Here is a 20686-nt window from a genome sequence, read left to right on the forward strand (position 1 = left end):
GAGGGCAGTGTCACTGGCCCTCATATGTGGGATCCGAACCAGGGCCCTCTGGCTGCTCACGCTGGCTGCTGGCTACACACGGTAGCCCATGGCAGCCCACTGCAGCAGGGGCTGCAGCCTACGCTGTCGCCAGCGACTCACCGCATCACAGCTCCAGGTTGAGCGGTTGTTCAGCATCTTAGCTGTAGAGGGCAGTGTCACTGGCCCTCATATGTGGGATCGGAACCAGGGCCCTCTGGCGTCCCAAGCCAGCTCTTAACCAACGCGCCACTCGGCTGGCCCTTAAATTGTTTTTTTTTAATTGCAGTATTGCTGACATATAACATGTCATTAGCATAATACCCTCTACATCCATCCATGTCGCAAATGGCAAGATTTCACTCTTTTTTAATTTTATGGCAGAGTAATATTTCATTGTATATATGTACTTCTTCTTTATCCCACTGTCTATTGGTGGACACTTAGGCTGCTTCCATCTTTTGGCTATTGTAAATAATGCTGCAACGAACATAGGGATGCACGTATTTTTTTCAAATTAGTGTTTTGATTTTCTTCAAATAAATACCCAGAAGTGGAATCGCTGGGTCCTTTTTGGTCTCTTGGTATAGCCTTTGAAAGTCTATTTTGTCTGACATAAGTATTGCTACTCCAGCTTTTTTTTTTTTCCTGTTTCCATTCACATGAAATCTCTTTTTCCATCCCTTTACTTTCAGCCTGGTCTCCTTCCTTGGATTTCATGGCTGCGAGGGCCCTGGATTCTCCCTGCATGATCAAGGGCTAGGTTTCTAGGCTTGTGTGGCAGGGGTAGGATGCGGGGAGTGCACTAGTGGCCTGAAGCCCAGGTCCCCTGGAGCAGGATTCCACGGAGCAAGTTTTACTTCCCAAATAGTTTGAAGACGTAACTGCTGGTCTGAGAGGCCAGACTGCAGAGGACCAGGCTTGGGTGAGTCATTCCTTAGCGCTCAAATTCACTTCCTCTCCACACCATTACAAATCACAATGTGAAGACTCAAGTTATGTAATTATGTGTAATTTTATATAAAAACATAACACTCTCAGGACAACTAGCATGTGCTGGCAGTTGTGTTAAAATATATTTTGCAGAACCCGAATAAGCCTCCTTCATCTGCTTAACCGAAACATGTCCTAAGATTTCAAGTCAAGCTGTTTGAAAAAATACTGCTACCCTTTAGAATGAGGTATGTGCAATTCAGAAGTTTCTGCAGAGCTAACAGACTATGGAAATAAGCTCGATGCTAAAGTTGATAGAGGACCGCTAATGCCATCGATATCACCAATGTCAAATGTTTGTGTTCAAACATCCCACTGATTGACTTTACAAGTAAATGCATGCATGAACTTGGGAACATATTTATATGCAAAATACTAGTTTATACTTGCATATATTAAGTTCTAGACAGAATTTAATTTGAAGAATAATATCGCAAACTAATGGTTTAGGTAACAGCACCATCAATATGATTCATCATATCCCAATTCTTGATCCGGCCATTAGCAAACACTATCCATTTCCATTGGAAGGCACTTTGTCTTGAGCAACTGTCTGTTTGTCACCAGCTAGTGCACAGAAAAGTGACTCAGTCTTGTGATGCTTCCTCTTTGACAGGATCTTCTTCCTCGAAAGCATTTCTTTATGATCTGCCTGGAGGAAGAAAAGAAGCCCAGTGCCAGGCTTGGTGGGACTCAGCATGAAAAGACAAGGATTTCTCCCTAAGCACATGATGACATCACAAGGTGAATCACTGCGAGACAGAGTATGCAGGGATGGAAAAGAAACACTGCCAGGCCACTGAGCTTGACATGTAACCTTTTTTATTTTGTGATAAAAATGCTTTCATATAAATTTCATCTTACCTACTTTTAGAAGGAAACTTTGAAAAGTAAAAACAAAGTGTGCATGTTCCTTACCAGGTACAGTTAGGAATATGCAGTCATTTTATTGGTTACTGGGTTTCTCATACAAACAGATACAAGATCACTCTTAAATGTACACAAAAGGATCCGCAGTACCAGAGAGTTAGGGAAGGGAGCCTCAGGGCATAGGACGCATCCTGTCCAATAGTCACCATGCACTCAATGCATTGGTTAAGGCCAAATTTCCCCCAAACCACCTGCCAACAAAACATTACACCTTTGGTTCTTTTCTGTGCAAGAATTATGAACTAACAAGTTGAACAGTAAAATGATATAATGGACTTGCGCATTACAGACGATTGCTTGACGTCAACATCTTTAAGTCTTCCTCTTGCTTTTCCTCAAACTTCTACCCCCCTCATCATCATGTAAGTCAGAAAATGATGCTTCATACAAAACAGAAACAAATAAACAAACAAAAAAATCTATACCCAGAGGCTGACAGGAGTCAAAGGAAGAACTTACAAAAATAAAATAAAATAAAAAACCAAAAATTGGGTGCTGACCTATACATGGCATACAAGATGTCTCCTTAAAAGTTAGTCTGCAATTCAGAACCCAAATGAGAAAGCAAGTCTCCATCTTACCTTTTCTTTGATTAGATATGATACAACTCAAGGGTCCTTAAAAACGAAGACTGACAAATGACTGAAAGGCAGTATCTTCCTCTTCATCACTGAAGCCTGTTGTCTGTAATGGCAGCTTTCACATTTCCTTTTCCCCAATACCAAAGAGAAACAAGCAAGGTGGGCCTACGTTGTGCTTGGAGAGCGAGGAGGTTATAAAAGATCTGAGCTGCTGGATCAGAGACTGATACTTTCAAAAAAGCGGGGCTGGGACAGGATGACAGAGCAGGGCAGGTGTGGTGGGGTCCATGGTGATTCAGGCACACAGGTTCTCCCCATCTGTGAATTAACAAATGGGTCCAAGGATAGAGAGTCACCGTTTAAAATGATAAAATGTTACACACTATGGAGGGGGCTGGTAGATTGTCATGTGAGAGAATAACATACAGAATGAATAAACAATCTGCTCATATTAGAGCAGAACTAATTATTGTTGTTGGTTCATGAGCTTGGGCAGGATTGCAACAGCCATCTGTAGATGGCCGTGCTAACAGACACACAGGGCTTCTGTAATATCTGGAGCCACAGGCAGACAAATCAAGTAAGTGGGAAGCACTGATGACCACACTCAGCCAAGGCAGGAATGAGGACTATTACTCAAACAGAAACAAAGTAGGCAATCCACCTATTAATATCTACCAAATGCCCCAGTGGAACTAATTTTCCGGGTGTCATGACATCATAGCACCGGTAGATGTGGCAGTGTGGCCATAGGACCAACGATCTGCTGACTCAGGGAGAAGAGGAAGAAATCGATTGTCTTCCTATTTCTAGTGTTGACTAGAAGGCTTCTGCCCTTGACAGAAGGTCGAGGAAGTTGTCAAGACCACTAATACAGAGAGTAGCCTTAGGTGAGAAGCAATCCCAATCTGAACAGGAGGATGACAAGGACAGAGTCTGGAATTATCCCTTATCATCTAGAAGGTGACTCTAGGAAAGCATAAGGTCCCTGGTAAGTTTCTGTGTTAGTTGTCTTAAAGGAGATGCCATGATTGTTTCAGAGGAAAAGAAATGGTGGCAAGAATTAGCAGAGGCTGCCACGAATCCCTCCCTTGCCACCTTTCTTAGAGAGTTGGCTTTGGCTCTAGAAAACGGACCCACCATTCTATTTCCCACACTTGAAAATCCCTGCGTTCAGTGAGAACCTACTGGGTGCACCAGTAACTCAGACCACACCGTGTGGAAGGAAGATTTGGTGAATGGGCCTGCGATCAGCAAGAATCAGGAAGTACAGACGGACCCCCCGATGAAGGCAAGACTACCAGTGTGGGATCCCTTGAGCCGAGGCAAGTTCCATTCTAGACGGCGAGGGAACGTGGTTCGAGGCATTTTCTTTTGTGAGGATTGCCGGGAGGAAAGGCTTAACATGTACACTTAACTTCATCGGCTGGATGAGGGAGTGAAGCAGCCTGAGGCTTCAGAGAGCTGGGAACAAACGTGTTTCGCACTGTCAGTCAGTGCAACGCTTGGCAGGAAGGCAGGGGAGCCGTCAGTGGGTAACACTTTTTGCATGAATTAGCTTATCTCTTGGTCATTCCAACATTCCAAATCTTTTTTTTTTTTTTTTAAGGGAGTCATAGTACCTACACCTTCCAAGGATGAAACTTCACACTGACTAGGCCCACAAATGGAAAAGCAACTGATCCTTATCCTCCTTCTTAGAAGGTTTATGGGAAGTCCTGCGTGCAGGCAAGAGACTTAGGTGCAGCTTCTTGAAGGGGTCGCCTGTCCCCAAATGGGGTTTAAAGAAAAATACTTTGTTCTCTATTGTTCATCTAGGAATGCTATTATGTAGGAGAATGCAATATGCCCATTTTCTAAAGAAATGAACTAGAAAGGTTTCTGCTGAGAACCACAACCGAAGTAAACCTGTCGGACTTCCAGGGACCCTGGAAACTAGGAGGGAAGAGGAAACTGAAGTCCCGTTTCAGGGCAGGAATGATTAGAAGCACAAAGGCCAGACCCTCTAACTGCTGGTAAGGCTACGACCAGAGAGGTGCAAACATGGAAGCACCAAATGAAGCCAAAAGCGTTTGTGAGGATGAGAAGATGAGATAGGTCAGTTCAGCTAGAATTCCAGGGCACAATTCCCAACGGGAATCCACTGTAGCATCTTCTCACGGATATGGCAGAAGCCCCCGGGGCTTAAAATGCAGTTCAAGCTGCAAGAATGTCTGGGCGATGACAGGCATCCATCCAATTCTCCAAATAAAAGAGAGTAAACATGGTTCCAGGTCCTGTGTTCCTCTTGCATTGCTATGAACTTGGCTTGATGGGCAAGGGCTTAGAAGGAGCCTTGTCCTTCCTCCTCCAAACCCTCCAAATACCCAGTGAAGCGGATAAAACTGCTTCCCTTGCATTATCTGAAAGGTAAGAGCATCTCCTCTCTCCTGCCTCCAGGAGCTGGTTCCAGAGATTTCTTCATTTCTCTCCCGGATGACCTTCATTTGTTCCTCAGCAGCATTTACGATAGGCAGTTCTGTCCCTACACCGGGGGCAGGCTCTTTCAGGCGTAAACCTGCATGTTGCTGCGTGGTGGCTCAGACATGTGTGTCCCAGGTCCCCGCTGACCTCCTCCAGCACCCCCGGGAGTAGGGCTGGTGGTCACATCGGACCAGTCAGAAGCAGAGTGGGGTGATGAACTTGACCACTGGTCAGGAGACTCGGGAGATGGTGTCAGGTAGGGATGCTCACCCTGGAGGTGACCGCTGTGGCTGGGCGTTCGCTCAGCAGCATTTGAGGAAGCATAGCTATGCTGTGAAGGGGGCGTGGGATACTTGCCCACGGAGGCTGGGAAAGGATGGTAGGAGGGGAGAATGGTCTGAGCAACCTGCCCATCCTGCTGGGGCATCATGGCAGTGGGGAAAGCCATGTTGGGCAAACGAGCCATTTCTGGAATCTGGTACATGGTGGGCAGGGTGTTTGCCACAGCTGGAGGGCAGTTGGACTGAGGCTGGGCTGCCCCAGCTGGCTGGGCAATACTGCCTTTGGGGATTAGCTGGAAAGTCACAATGGGGGGTAAGGGCTCCCGAGGGGTGGGTATGTGCTTCCCTTCAGGCGGCCTGCTCTGGGGAGCGAGGCCAGGGGGGGCGCCCTCAGCTGGAGCCAGGACCATACCAAACATCTCATTGTACTGGGTCCCATTCATCTCCATGCGGTTCATCCAATCCGCGGGAACGGTGACTGGATGCAGCCTCCCCAGGCTCCCCGCATTGCCACTGCCTGGCGGAACCATGCGGTGGTGGGACAGCAGCTGGCTCACCGAGGGAAGCACAGTGGTGGCCCCATGAGCCAAAGGCTGAATCTCATGAAGGTTAGAGAAAGACACCGCGTGCTGTGCGTGGACTGGGGCAGGGGGCGCGGCAGTGGCCAACAGAGGGTTGGGTGAGGCCTGTAAGATGCCAGGGGATGTAATCATTGGAGAGGATGTGGTGTCAGAAACATATGTGTGAGGAGACTCTAGGGAGTCGACTGGTGACAGAGTCACTGAGCTCTCCGACAGCTGGCCCTTGTCACCCAGGGACTTCTTCCTCCTATTCCCCTTGATATCCTTGGCCTCCTTGGCCAGGTTAGGGAGGCTAGTGGGCATGGCATTCTTGGCATTGGGCCGTTTGGGCTTCTTGCCCATTGGGGTATGCTTCAGACTGAGGAAAGATCTGTTGGGCCCACAGATGACAGGTGAGAGAGCAGAAGTCAGTACAGTGCCCGGAGGGCTCGGGGTCACATTGTACTCGTCCAGAAGCCGCACGATGTCGTGGTGCATACGGTCCCGAGCCACATCCCGGGGCAGACGATCCATGTGGTCTGTGATGTCCCGATTGGCAAAATGGTCTAACAGGATCTTGGCTGCTTCATAGCTCCCCTCTCGGGCAGCAAGAAACAGAGGTGTCTCTTCCTACAGAAAAGGCCCACAAAGAGCACATTTTAATAACACTTGAGAATGCAGCAGTGTTTCTCAACCTTTTGTTATTATCACCCCCTTAGACATTTTTTTCCAAACTGCCTCCCCACATGAAATTTTAATACCACAGATAAACTGTGTATCTAGCTATGTGCTTCATACATCCAAAGAGTAAGGTTATTTCACCCCTCCAGTTTTGCCCCATTGAGGGCAACACCTTCTTTGCTGGGAATGTGTGAAATAAAGCACGCCCCTGAGCCAGAGATTCACTTAAAAGAGCACTGAGCTTATCCAAGTAGGATTCTAAGAGGAAAAAGAGTTAGAAAGAAGACAGGTAGGAGAGGAAGAAGTTAAAACATGCACAGGCCCGGGATGACTAAGAGAAAGCAAAAGAAAGCAGAGAAAAAAAACCAAACATGTACAAGAAAGAACTAAAATAGGGGAAAAGAAATAAATGAGAGAAGATAAGATGAGCCAGAGAGGGGAGACATGACCGTTTAAACCTCAGAGGAAGAAAAGCACACAGGAACACATCCTGATAGTCAAGAACAGAAAAAAAAAGAGCAGCAGGAAAACAAAAACAAACAAATGAAAAAAAAGTGAGCATGGACAGAAAGGAGAACAGCAGAAAGGGAAACAGCGAAGAAGACAGAGGCAGAGAAGGCTACACCCATGTGATTTACAGGACAGCCTACCTGGATCAGACTGGGTACTGAGTAGGCTCAGCCTTGACCCACCCGGTGGGACAAGCCCAACACCCTTCCTCAAGCTCTCTGGACCCCATTCCTGTCCAACATGCTTCCATCTTTGTCTGTCATTTTCACAAGAGGAGCAATGGGCAAGAAGGGAAGGCCCTTTATGCTGAGGCACTGCTGTGCCTGCCCTCCAGCTCAGGGCCCAGACTGTACCTTGTTGTCCTGCATGTCTCGATTGGCCCCATTTTTCAACAGCAAAAGTGTCGCCTCCACATTATTGACAGCAGCTGCCCAGTGAAGAGCAGATTTTCCTGCACGGAAAAACATGTGTATAAGCAGACAGAGGAGAAGGGCACGTCTTACTCCTAGTACAAGGATGAACCATGACTTGTATAAGGAGACCTTGACCTTCCCAGAGAGCAGCAGGAAACCAGCTCTCTGTGAGGGCCCATAGGAAAAAACCTAAGTATTATCGTCTTTCCTTCTGTTCTAGAAATACCTCAGTACAGGCTGCCTAGCTTTCAGAAGACCGCTAGGTTCACGGATCATTTGACTATGGTACCCCTGTCCTCCACATGGTAGAGTCTACCCTGTTACACACAGAAGATAGATAGTAACCTATTTATTTATTACATGCTGGGATGTATATATGGGATCTCTCACAACACCCCTGGTGCATTCAGCTCTCATGAGCCCTCAAAGCAAGAGTGGTACGTTACATAGGGAGACCTTTGAGAACCAAAACCCCTCGCTAAAAATCTTTCTCATCTTCACCTATGGACCTTCCAGTGGCTCTCAATTTGCTACAAGGAAGAATAAATGGATGGATGGATGGATGGATGGATGGATGGATGGATGGATGAATGGATCTTTAGTGGACTTGAATCTGAGATGGGTCTGTACAGATCGTGTAACAGTTCTCCTCCTTAGAGGCACACTGTGCAGGTGAGTTGGGATCCCTGCCTTGTCCCTACCATGGTCATCCACCGCGTTCACATCTGCTTGGCAGTTGATCAGCTCGGCCACCATTCCCTCCACAGCCAGGCGGGCAGCCAGGATCAGGGGGGTGGTGCCATCGTTCATCCTGGCATCTAGATCTGTGACTCGGTTGCGGATCAGAATCTAGAAGAGGAGAAAGCAGAGGAAAGAGAGTCACCTAGATAAAAGGATATAATTAAGCTAAGAGAAGAAACAAGGGTTTCATAGCTGAGGCTCCACTGTCAGTCCCTGGAGGGCAGGAAACGTCTTGTTATTCTTGTTTCCAAGTGTCTACCATGGTCAAGTAGCCAATGTTTGTTGAATGAACAAATGGGTGCTCGAGAGACAATGGCTTATGCAAAGTGAAGAACTTCTACTTTCTAAAGAAAGAAGACGGATGTTGGACAATACCACAGCCCCAATTATGGTGCACAGTTTAAGATGGTTCAGAATGCTTCCTGTTTCTTCATAAGGGTAAAAATAAAAGGGCATCAAGGAGTACACTGTGAGCTCATGTCAACTCACCAAGGAGCAGGCGGAAGCGGACCATCCAAGGCTTCATAACAAGTATCACTCCCATCTGATCTACTCATTTGGGAGGCATTTGTGGCATATCACATGCACACAAAACCATGGTGATTAAGAATCAAAACCCTGCTGTCATCTACTTTTGGCTCTATCGCTACGTGGCTGTAGATATTGCTTATAGGTCCGTCTGCCTTCTCCTCTTGTCCACTTTCCCTTCCACCAGCATGACCCTACCAACCACCTTATTCTATCAAAGGATTATCGAATGAATAGAATGGATCTTAAGTGCCTTAACGAAGATAAGGCATGATAGCTGCTTCCCTAGGGAACCAGCTCCTCTCGTGGTCTTTACCTGGAAGACACCTTGGGCGTCAGCGGCCACGGCAGCATGCAGGGGGCAGCGGCCCATGTTATCCTGGGCATTGGCGTCTGCACCTGCATCCAGGAGGCGCTTGGCAGCGTCTGCCCTGGAGTAGCGGGCGGCAAGGTGCAGAGCCATCTCCCCCGTGCGGTCTGTCTGGGCCTGGAGGCTGGCACCCTGGTACACCAGGTCTGTGATGATGTTGGCAGAAGAGTCCTCTGCCTCCTCGTCTTCGTCACTCATGTCTGAGCTGCCAACTCGGAGAGAAGCCAGCATCAATGGGGTGCACCCATCTACAGGAAAGGAAAGTCCCCAAAGGTAGTTAAGGAGAAGGACATCAATGTTCAGTTAACCCTACGGTTGGGATAGTTCAATGTGAGGCCATTCGTTTTATATGGGCCACCTACTTGTCCTGTGATAATGTTCCTTCTTTAAAGAGTAATGAGAAAGCAACAGTGTTTTTAAGCTGGAGGTTCTTCTCTAAGCTCAACAAGTTTTTCTCTTCACGTTTCTAAATGCTATGTTTACTTTAAAACAGACATTTAAAAATATCCAATATTAACAGAACTAAGGTATCAACTAAACGAATTCTCTTCCCCTCTGCTTTGGGAATCCTACTAAAATCAGTCCCATCTGTTTAGCCTATTTGTTCTCAGACATGCTGTCTGCGAAGCAAAGTGAATTCCTTCTCTTTCTTCCCATGTAAGTTCCTATTTTCTGCACGCCTGTATCCCTTCAGCATTGTTTTCTCAAGCTGATTTACAGTCTGTGAAATTGGCAGGGGGCGTATCACCAAGCAGGACGAACATGGGAAGGATGATAACAGAGCCACGGGCAGGCCTGGCCTGGTGAGAGGGGCAGGCAGGGTCGCTGACCTGGGCCCCGGACGTTCACATCCAGCACGTCCACCTCCTGCTCGGCCTGCGGAGGAGTGAGAGCCAAAGACGGGGTCCTGCGGATATCGGCAGCCTCCAGGTGCTGCTGTGTCCACGGGCGTCGGTCGATATGGTCGTCTTCTTCTGAGAGCAAAGCCTCGTCTTCAGCCTGAGAGGAGGAGAAAACTGTCCATGTCGGTCTGGCCCACCACCAGGACCCGGGGACAAGGGGCTAGTCCAGAGGCTCCAACGCTTCTCCTCATCTCCAGCCCTCTCTTCTCTCTCCGCATGCTCCAGCCCTCCCGATTTTTATCCACATCAGCTTTCCAAGGCTCTCACAGTGTGGTTCCTGTTTACCTGTGTGGCCTCATCTGGACAACTCTCCCAACCTCCCATCCCAAACGCTAGGCTTTGGCTTTAATCTGTGCCCCATCTTACCTGCCTAATACGCTACCTACAGAGCCCCAAAGCACCATTTTCCTGCTTCTGGGATCTTGCTTATGTTGTTTCCAGTGCCTGCCATGGTGTCTCCCGGTTATTTATTTGACTAACTCCTACCTACCCCTCCAATAAATGTAGGTGTTAATTCCTCCTGTTGGTCTGAAAAAGCACTCTCTGCTTCCCCCTAATTCCCTGCCAGGTGCTCACGTGGGACGACACAGCAGTCTCTGCCACTAGACTGTACGGTTCGTGAGAATGGGGAACACGCCTTGTTCAAGGTTAACTGCCTGTACTGAACAGTGCCTAGCTCATAGCAAACACTCAAAAAATATGTGGTGAGCAATAATTATTATTATAATGTAAAAAGCAGCTACGCTTTATTGAACACTCAGTATGTGTAGAGAACAGGTAAGTATCGTTTTGGCGTACTTAATCCTCACGACGACTCAGAGGAAAGCATTATTATTATTATCCCTATTTTACAGCTACGGATGATTAACTGCAAAGAGGTTAAGTAATTTCCAGCTACTAAGTAGCAGAGCTTTGGACTTGAATCCAGTTCTCTTGTAAGGAAAGCAATGTTCGTAGGACAGCATGCCTGTATGCCTCAAGCACTAGTTTCCTCAAGCTGATTTAGAGTATCCATGGGATACATACATACCCCAGCCATGTATGGACAGCTACGAATGGATGGCATTGTTTTTTTTAGGATTGTTTTTTCTTTCTTTTTATTTTTTTTTAAAAGATTTTTATTGGGGAATTGGTGGATGGGAACAGTGCTGGGGAATTGGGGGAAGGGGAACAGACAAGTTGCTGTCCTTTTGTTCTTCAGTCTAGTTGTGGAGGACGTTGCTTCACTGGCCCAAGTTGGCACCATCATGGCGCTCTTCCCGGGCGAGGCAGATCAGTCGCCGGCTTTGGGACAGCCACTCATGGCAGCTGCTAGCTGCTCATGCTGGCTGCTGGCTACACACGGTAGCCCATGGAAACCCACTGCAGCAGGGGCTGCAGCCTATGCCGTTGCCGGCGACTCACGGCAGTCCAGCTCCAGGTTGAGCTGTTGTTCAGCATCTTAGCTGTAGAGGGCAGTGTCACTGGCCCTCATATGTGGGATCCAAACCGGGGCCCTCTGGCGTCCCAAGCCAGCTCTTAACCAACACGCCAGTTGGCCAGCCCGGAATAGGTTTTTATGTCAGTCGCAGCCCAATCTGCCTCCTACTTCTAAATGGTTTTAGTTCCCTTGGCTCAAGATGGGGACCCTCCAAACTCAATGGTCGCTGTCTTTCTTCCACTATTTAATTTCATCTTGCCTTCCAAAAAGTGAAGTGCCCAGACAGGATAAGGGAGAAGTCTAGCCATGAAGGAAACTGCTATTTACACACCTCAGTCCTTATTCGACTACCATCTGCATGGCACTTGAGGAAGAAGCATGTTGGTTTTATTATTTTTAGAGTCCTTATTGAAAACATGTGTAGGTAACCCGAGGCCATCAGTGATCTTGAGATTCCTGGCTTCCCTGACAACATGAGATAACCACGGCCTGGGCAACGTATAAAGACTATCAGTCCCTTTTGGGACACTCCAGCTACCAAGGGCAGAGATTTGAAATGTGACCAGATAATGGCTGATCATGGTGGTTCTACCACAGCCGACTTACCTTGGCTTTCTTTGGCTGAGGTCCTTCATCATCAACCCAATGTTCACTTGTTCCGGAACCAATTAGATTAGCCTCTGAGACTTGCACGGAGAGATTTCTGAAATGACAGGGTTATGACGGGGAAAAACAAAGCAGAGATTATGTCATCAATGAATATAGTGGTTTTCAATACTTTTTGCGCCATGACACACTCCCATTTGTTAGACTTTTCGGGGCCATGGCCCCGAAAGGACAGCCCATATTTTCAACCCCCGAGCAATCATCCTTCCCTTTCCCACTGATCCAGAGGTTATAACCGAAGTGTGCCTCCACACAGGAGCTGACACCAGTGTGATAATAAGTACAGAACGGAAGCCCCCAGACGGACTGGTTTTCACAGTCATTCAAATGGGCAATTGAGAGTTACGGTCAAGTGGGATAGTGTGGTGTGGCCACAGCTCTGAATTTAAAATCATGACTCAGCAAGATCTGCTTTTTGATTTATCCCTGCTCTTGTCTGCTGTCAACGGTAGCTTGTGGGGGAGCCCTCTTACTTCAGCCCCACGGCATCCTGTCCCACGGGCTCCCGGCGCTTGTGGTTGCTGGAGTCGCGACGAAGGGTGAAGCCTTCAGGCAGCCAGAGGGAGCCATGCTTCCGCTTCCGTTTCGCCATGATAACCCCCAGCAGGAGAATAAACAGGATAATGACCACAGCAACAGCAAGTAGATAGAGGAGCTGAGTGCGTGGTGGAGTCAGGGACTCACCTGCAAGCCAGAGAGAGCGGGACAGGGCTGCATAAGACACCAACCTCTCAGTACCAGCTTTAAACGTGCTTCGAGGGCAGCCCTGACCTCGTCAGCCCTGGAAAGTAAAGGGCTGTCCATTGAAAAGCGTGCCCTCTTCTCTCGGCCTCCACCTGACGCCTCCACCCTCCTCCTTCCCCCTTTAACAGCGGTGCCACTCACTGACGACAGACACGAGAGGGTACGACAGGGTCCCCTGGATGGCGTGGGAAGCCAGCAGAGCTGCTGCCGCGTCCGTGTTCTTGAAGCACTGCTCTGAATCTTGGACGCACTGGCGGTTGTCAATCTCCAGGAACACCTGGGAGCTGTGGGTGCCAAGGGAAGTGGTGAGGAACACAGAGGGCGCCTGTCAGCGAGCTGAGCTGAAGGCGTCACTGCGCCCCCTTCCTCAGCCTCAGCGTCGGCCCTTCCACGTCTGTGAGGCCGCCTCCTCCAGAAAGATCTCGGGAATTAAAATACCATCCCCTTTAGATCCTAAACACTCATTCCTACTCAGGGAATGTCTCACCTTCCTTGGTCTGGCTGCGTCCAGGCCTGCTGACTCAGGCAACACAACCCAAAGGGTCAAGACCAAAGAGGAGTCAGCACTACAGGATCCCAGGCCACCCTGGCCGAGGGTGAGCGGTTCTAGCCTTTGGGGAGGCCTTCCTGACATCGTGCCTCCTGCGTGCTCTCACCCACCTCTCAGGATCCCAAGAGCAAGGGAAAACTTGACGCTTACACGAAAATGCTGGGATAATGTGTTTGTTTTACTTGGTGGCTGTTCTACAGGTCTGAGTTTTGCATTTTTATAGCTTCAGTTATGACTTCTTCTGTATACCAAAGTGCTCAGCTTTTTAAAATCAAGCTGCAAGCAGTGCAAAAATCAAAAACCTACCCAGCCACCTCCTGCTCCTGATCATCGGGAAGGGACCTGCGGTTCATCCTCTGCTTCTTCATGGCTGCCGGCTTCTCGCCATAATAGGGGTAGACCATGAGGTTCCCCTGCGAGTCCCGTTTAATGCGCAGGTTGGTGTGCAGCAGGGTGCCCAGCGCCCGCAGGAAGCTGCGCGCGTCCTGCAGCAGCTGTTCCGGAGGCATCAGCACCACAATGACCAGGGTGCCCTCGGCTAGGTTCTCGGGCCGGTCGGCGGCACAGTCCAGCCCATCCCAGCCGCACTCCTCACTGTTGCATCCTTGGTCACAGTGGTTGTCTTTGAAGTGGTCCGCACAGTATTTGTCGTACCTGGGGAGGAGGCAGAGGGAGGAAAGGGGCTCAGGGGACACTGAGCTCTGTTTGGGTTTCCACTGGAGCTACTGTGGGTTTTCTCCCCATCATCTGTGACCCGGGTCTGGGCCTTTGGGAACGCCTCGTGAAGCCTTCCTTGAGTTTTTTATCCCCGAGTCTACGCCACACAACATCCATGGGTCCTCCCCGAGTGAGAGATAACACCGTGTGCTATGCCGCATGGCCTTAGGGCCCCTGGCAGCTCGTCTTGTTAAGATTGATAAACAAAGCTGCACCCCTAGAATGAAAATCAACCTGGCTCATGCTCCCTCTAGTTCTGCATCTACTGCCCCTGGTGAGGTAACAATGAGCGTTCGGAAGGAAAAGCTGCCTCCAGAAACGAGTACACAGCTCGGAACCATCAGGAGCTGCCACACAGAGGACCGTGTTGGTATGGCCGATTTCTTTCCCAATCAAGACAGAATCCCAACTCTGGAAGGGAGGTGGGGAAGGGTGTGTCCCATACAGGATACCAGGTCTAACTTGTCCAGCCACTTTCAAATACTGGGGAAGGACATCGAATCCCCAAAACTAAATGCTGCACAAACCATTTCATTTACGCTCTCCTCTCCTCCCCCACGGCCACCCGCTGATTGGGACAGCCTGGCACGCTAGCTCAATGAAGACATGAGAGTCCGGAAGCACTGTATGCTTTGGCAGTCCCTTCAAGTTCCCAGGCCTCGGCGCCCTCACCTGTGAAAGACCATTAACAATACCTATGCCTCATGAGGTCGCTGAGAATCGATCGGGGTCAAATTAAACAGGATGGCTACAAGGAAAGTTACTATATAAACCGTAAAGCACCCTATCATTGCAGCAGTGAAGACGGACCAGGAGGGTAGAGAGGCCTCATCTGGCTCAGGCTTCCTGAGAAATCCAGCTGGGGGAACCCAGTCTGAGGGAAAGGAGTGGGGTGAACAGAGAGGTACAGACCTTTCCATCCATCCTGCAGGCAGGTTAGGTGAGAGGCTGCCTGAGCGTGGGTAACGCTACTTCCGAAAGTTAGTTCCCCAGGAGGTCGTGAGGGCAGCAGGTGAGAAGGCAGAGAGAGGCAGAGAGAGGGTGCTTGTGCACTGAGCATTCCTGGACCTCTGCCAGCAAAGGGCTGCACAGGGGAGCCTGCGAGGGGACAGGGCTGACACCAGGGAGAAGAGGGCCTCAGGGCACCCGTCTGCAAAGCAGAGGCAGCTTGGGCTGGAGCCCTGGCGTGGTTAGGTAGCAAGAACAAGAAACCGAGGGGTGTTAGTGACAGTGTCCCTCCACTGCGGGAACCCTGGATCCTTACTTGCACGTCTTGCTGTTGCCCTGGCATTCGAAGTTGTCAAACAGGCACTCGGCCGTGTTGCACAGCTCATCGCATTGGTTGTTGATGTAATCCCAGCAGGGAAGCGAGGAGGAGCAGTTGGCCCAGGGGTTCTCCATGGTGAGGGAGCAGTCCCCCCCATCCCATTGGCAGGCGTGGCTGTTGCAGGCCTCATCGCAGATGCCGTCCCGAGCTTTCTCGGCACAGTACTGGCTCAGACAGGTGGCAGGCGGGGTGCTGGTGGGGGCGGGGTAGAGTTCACAGTGGCTGCCCCAGAACGGTGGAGAACACTGGCAAGAGTAGTAAGGAGGCTGGCGCTGCGGGTAGCAGCTCCCCCCGTGCTGGCAGGGGCTACTGGCACAGCCCGATTCGCAGTCCTGGGGGTTAGGGCAGAAGCAGCGGGGTCCCGAGGCCGTGTGCACGCACTGCTCCCCTCGCCGGCACTTCACTTGTCCACAGCTGCTCTGGCATCTCGCCCCGGAGAAGCCCTGAGGAAATGAATGAACCAATGAAGACGGTGGGCCGGCTCTCGAGGGCAGGCCCCACTCGCCTTCTAGGTCCCTTCACCTCTACAGACATTAGGACCAGACACTTGGCTAAGATCCCTCCATGAAGCCTCCTGGACCAAGTTCCAGGAAAGCGCCTCTTCAAGTCAACCTGTATGTCAGGGCTGAAGGCCCCAGGAGGTGATGTAGGTTCTATCCATCTAAGACGGGTTGGCAAACTGTGGCTCGCAAGCCACATGTGGCTCTTTGGGGACGTACATGTGGCTCTGAAGTAAAATTGAAAATGAAAATAAAACTATCATAGTTTCATTTATAGAATTTTAAAAGGATATTATTCACATAATGGTGATTTCATTTGTTTTATGGCTCTCGAATAATTTTTAAGTTATTCTGTCTCAAAAATTTGCCAATCCCTGGTCTAAGAGATCACTTCTAAATTAGGTCCACAGGACACAGTGGGATAAGAGTCAGGTGACACTGGTACCTATAAGCAGCTTCCCTAACCATCATTAGATCACATATAATGACTTTATGGGGGGCGGATCGTATCTGGGGTTCAGTTCATTCTTATATTCTTTCTGCTTAGCCCAGGCCGAGGGTGCCTTTTGGTATCTGTTTTAGGGAGGTGTCAGCCTCTGGCCGTGGCTAAAGAAGCAGCTTGCTGCCAGTAGCCCCTGCTAACAAGTGTAAGCAGCGTAGCATTTTCCAGCTGCCTCTGTCCCCATCTGGGCAGCATGACTAGAAGCGAGAGATACTACTCCTGTTTTCCAGAGAACATTCCACCACTTCTTGTGCTTTCCCTTGGTGCTTCTGAACACCGAGTCACGGATTGGGGAGTATTTTAACAGCTCTAAATGGAAAACCCATGCATTTTCTCCCGAAAGGGCTAAAATTAAGAAATCTCCCGATGGAGCTTGGGAAAACCAGGTTTCCTCTCAGCTTTGTCACAGGCTGTATGGAAGACAGCATGCGCCTTAACTGGGCTCCTTAAACAGCACTTACCGGGGGACAACGGCAGATGAAACCGTCAGGCATGTTGCTGGCCATCGCACAAGAACCTCCATTTAAGCAAGGCTTCTGGGGACACACGTCAACAAAGGTTTCGCAGTGACGACCTCAAAGCGGAAAATGAAAAGGAGTTTAGAAAGGCGGCAGGAGTAGCTGCGAGTTATGGACAGAACCCTGCGAGGATGTGAGCTAGGCCAAGGGTGAGAGATGGAGGAAGGAGTGGGGGAGCGCAGTCCTAAGCCTCAGAGAACGTGAGAAGATAGAGACACCATCCCTGGCTCTCAACGCGGTTGGCCCGTCCCTGGCTTGGGCCAGGCCCCTCACCAGTCTTACTTACACAACAAGCACACGTGGCACACATCCCAACTCACTCATAAGACAGGACAGATACGAAAAACAACTAATACCACCAAAAAAAGAGGAAAATGACACAGCTTTTTTTGAAGGTGCTTAGTTTTCATAAGTCAAAAGAAACATTTAGAAAAGCTCTTTTTCACTGCATCTTGTTCACGTCTTCTACTTCATAGGAGAGGCAACACCAGACCAATACATATAAGTGCTGAGTGGCAACTCACAGAGAATTTTCATCTGTAACATCTCCTTTCAATCGTTTTTTAGCCTTTCTGTAAGCTAACTGGCACCGCTTTAAAATGTAGCTTAATTTTCTCAGAGTTAATTTGTTCCAGAAACAGATGTAAAACAGAAGGCACCTCAAGGCCACTGCTCCATGATAAAGTGAACTGCTAAAGCAACTAAAGCCACGGGGGAGCCATGGAGGCACAGCTGGGGCCTCGCGGCAAACGCGGGAGACAGGCCCCATCTGGCCGGCCATCACTGGAAAGGGCAACGCGAGGAGGAGGAGTCAGCGTTGTTTCTGTGGCGTCCCAAGCACACGTGGCTGGTATGAGGCTGTAAACATGTTATTTGTAGTCTTTCTGCCCGGCTTGTCTCAGTAGGTAAGGCGTTCACGGTGGATTGTTCCTCTTTTGATATTGCATCCAGGCGCATTTCCTATTGCAAAACCCTTCCCTTTCTTTACAAAATCCCAAGGTTCTTAAAGGTAACATATGTTTAAAACTGGAAGGAAGGAAGTCTGGAGATGGGCTCAGAATGGGACAGGGTCCAATTCGCCACATTATGAGTCAGGAAACCACAGCAGCCTATTATCGGACTCCCAGTAAATACTGCTACAGTGTAAGATTCAACATGACCCCAGAAATGCAAGACAGATTTCTAAATTGAGCAGCTGGTGGTAACGGCCACGTGTAGACACACACATCGATTTCAGTCCCCCAAAGTCACCAAGCTGCCCTTTTCTGGAAGTAACTAGGATATGCCTATGAGAAAGTCCCTATGCTGAGGCCGGACTTGGTCACCTTTATGATCTGTAATGAATAAAAAAAGAAGCTTGAGGAAAGCCTGGGGGCGTGGCCAAGTCTTAGCGCTGCCAGTCAGGCCTGGGACTACGGCCATTTTCCAGTTCACACCCCATCAGCTGACTTTTGGTTAAACTCGCTCCAATCGGGACCTCCTCCCCCTAAGCATCGTGGAAGATCCTGAGCCTCTCGGGACCCCAGAGGCGAAAAGCTCACAGTGGCAGTGACGACTCAGTCACTCAAGTCCTGACATTGCAAAGGGAGGCAGAGTGAGGAAATCAGGGTCAGAGGTCAGGTTCCCGAAAACATGTTATTTTGCTCAGATGAAGAGCTCTGTGGATGGATGTTGGGGACGGCAGCACAATGTAAATAAATGTACTTAGGACCTGTACACTTAAAAAGGGTGAAGATGGTAAACTTTATGTTACGTGTATCTTACCATAATGAACAGATGTTATTTTGCTCAACTACTCCCGATATTCTATTTCTTTTTTAAAAAATAATCTGCTAAATCAAGGTATAACAAACGAGAAAACCTGTCTCCAGAAAAGCAAAAGGTAGAGATGGACTACAGCATCCAAGGAGCACAGACCTCAGAAAGAGCCGGGCCCTGGAATGAAGTGGGGCTAGCTTTTCACGTCTGGGAGAAGCTTCGCGTGGGTGTACGGAGTGTCACACGGGGCCCTGTTTCGTCCCTGAGAACCACTCCGCGGGGAGCGGCCCAGCAGTGTGGGGAAGCTCTCACCTGTGTAGGCGCTGCGGCAGACACACCGGTAGTCGTTGATCAGCTGTATGCAGTCCAGGCTGCCCTCAGAACTGCAGGGGTTGGACAGGCACTCGTTGATGTCCCCCTCACAGCGCTCTCCGGCAAAGCCAGGCAGGCAGCGGCAGCTGTAGCCCCCAATCTTATCCACACACTGACCCCCATTCAGGCAGTGGGGGCCCCTGGCACAGTCATCAATGTTGTCTTCACAGAGCAGGCCTGGAGGAGAGAGAGAGAGAATTACGACAATTCCTGGAACACTGCTTTCCAGCAAGGGAGAACCACCCTTGTTGGCATTTCACAATTGATCTGGTTATACTTCTCAGTCTTGGGTGAGACCCTTTAGGTCGGGCAGGACAAAATGCACTCTTGTCCCATGACAGCCACCATTCTCCTGGTGACCAGGAAGAACCAAGGAAAAACTATGCTTAGGGCTTCACAGGGACTCTCCCACTCAATGAAATGGTTCCCTATGGAGCAACTGGAATTATTTGTCTCACCTGAGAGACTAAAAAACTGGAGCTCAAAGAGACAAATTTTTTGTTAATGTATTCAATTTAATTCAAAATAGAAAAACATTCAAAAGATAATATAACAATAAATACACAGACTATAAGTATGTAAAAATATTGGTATGAATTAGAACGAAATTTTGAGTGATTTTTTAAGTTTAATATCCATTGACTTCTTTTTTCTGTAAAATAGCGTAAGTGCACTAGTTTCTTATTAAAAAAAAATTGAACAGCTATATACGATGTCAGAGGGGTAGTAGATTGGGGAAGGGGGTTATCACTTTGTGAGGGGTATAAATGTCTATTACATTTTTTTGTACACCTGAAACTAATAAAAAAAATAGAAGAAAATATCCTATTGAGAGCTCAAAGGTTATTATATTTAAAACAGAACTCATTTAATGTACTATAGACATCAATGAGCCATCTAGTATAAATATCTGTAAATACTTTTGAGCAGAAAACAAAAGAAATCAATGACCATTCCAGAAACGATCCCAGGATCAGCTAAAAAAAAATTTCAAAAGAAAGGAAAACAGTTCTGCATTCCTGCCTCTGGCTTGTGTAGTGTATACCAGGGTAAGCAAGACTATCAAAAAGAAAAATGTGTGAAAAGACCTTATTATCTTTCTTTTTTTTTTAATTAAAAAAAATTTTTTTATTGTTAGTTTCAGGTGTACAGAACAATGCAATAGTTATCCTTTTCACCCTCACAAGTAACAAGCCCCCTCCCCCCATGTACTGCCCTTCCACTCCCGATATCACGCTTATCTATTACAATTCCATTGACTCCATTCCCACTCTCTACTCCATGTCCTGTGACTTTATGTGTATGTAATTATAGTTGACATACATTATTATTCAACATCAGCTTCAGAAATACAGTGCGGTGGTCAACCTCATTTTCGATAGCAGTAGCAAAAGATAAAATATCTAGGAATAATCTTTATAAGGAATGTATTACACCTATGTGAAAACTTTAAAATAGTCCTGAAAGATACAAAATGAGACTTGAAAAAAATGAAAAGACACCATGATTTGGTTAGGAAGACCCTACATCATAAAGATGTCAGTTTTTTCTATATACATTCACAAAATTAATGTGACTCCAATAAAAAAATACTAATAGGAATTTTTAATAGACAATCTGATTCTGAAGTTATATGGAAAA

General features: G+C 48.3%; 1 protein-coding gene across 1 annotated transcript in view; it reads right to left on the reverse strand.

The window, feature by feature from the left end:
* Window positions 1-1816: 1816 nt before the first annotated feature.
* The window catches only part of NOTCH2 (notch receptor 2), a 154649-nt gene continuing 135779 nt past the window's right edge, over window positions 1817-20686 (reverse strand). The window contains exons 23-34 of the mRNA XM_019655820.1: window positions 18986-19222; window positions 16859-16971; window positions 15333-15838; window positions 13658-14005; window positions 12943-13085; window positions 12531-12741; window positions 11998-12094; window positions 9900-10068; window positions 9016-9317; window positions 8132-8279; window positions 7371-7468; window positions 1817-6456 (exon numbers count right to left, since the gene is read on the reverse strand). Coding sequence (XP_019511365.1) covers window positions 5068-6456; window positions 7371-7468; window positions 8132-8279; window positions 9016-9317; window positions 9900-10068; window positions 11998-12094; window positions 12531-12741; window positions 12943-13085; window positions 13658-14005; window positions 15333-15838; window positions 16859-16971; window positions 18986-19222 — 3761 coding nt within the window. The 3' untranslated portion in view covers window positions 1817-5067. The remainder of the gene's footprint in view (window positions 6457-7370; window positions 7469-8131; window positions 8280-9015; window positions 9318-9899; window positions 10069-11997; window positions 12095-12530; window positions 12742-12942; window positions 13086-13657; window positions 14006-15332; window positions 15839-16858; window positions 16972-18985; window positions 19223-20686) is intronic.

Source organism: Hipposideros armiger, unplaced genomic scaffold (genome assembly GCF_001890085.2).
Source record: "Hipposideros armiger isolate ML-2016 unplaced genomic scaffold, ASM189008v1 scaffold_247, whole genome shotgun sequence".
NCBI lineage: Eukaryota > Metazoa > Chordata > Mammalia > Chiroptera > Hipposideridae > Hipposideros > Hipposideros armiger.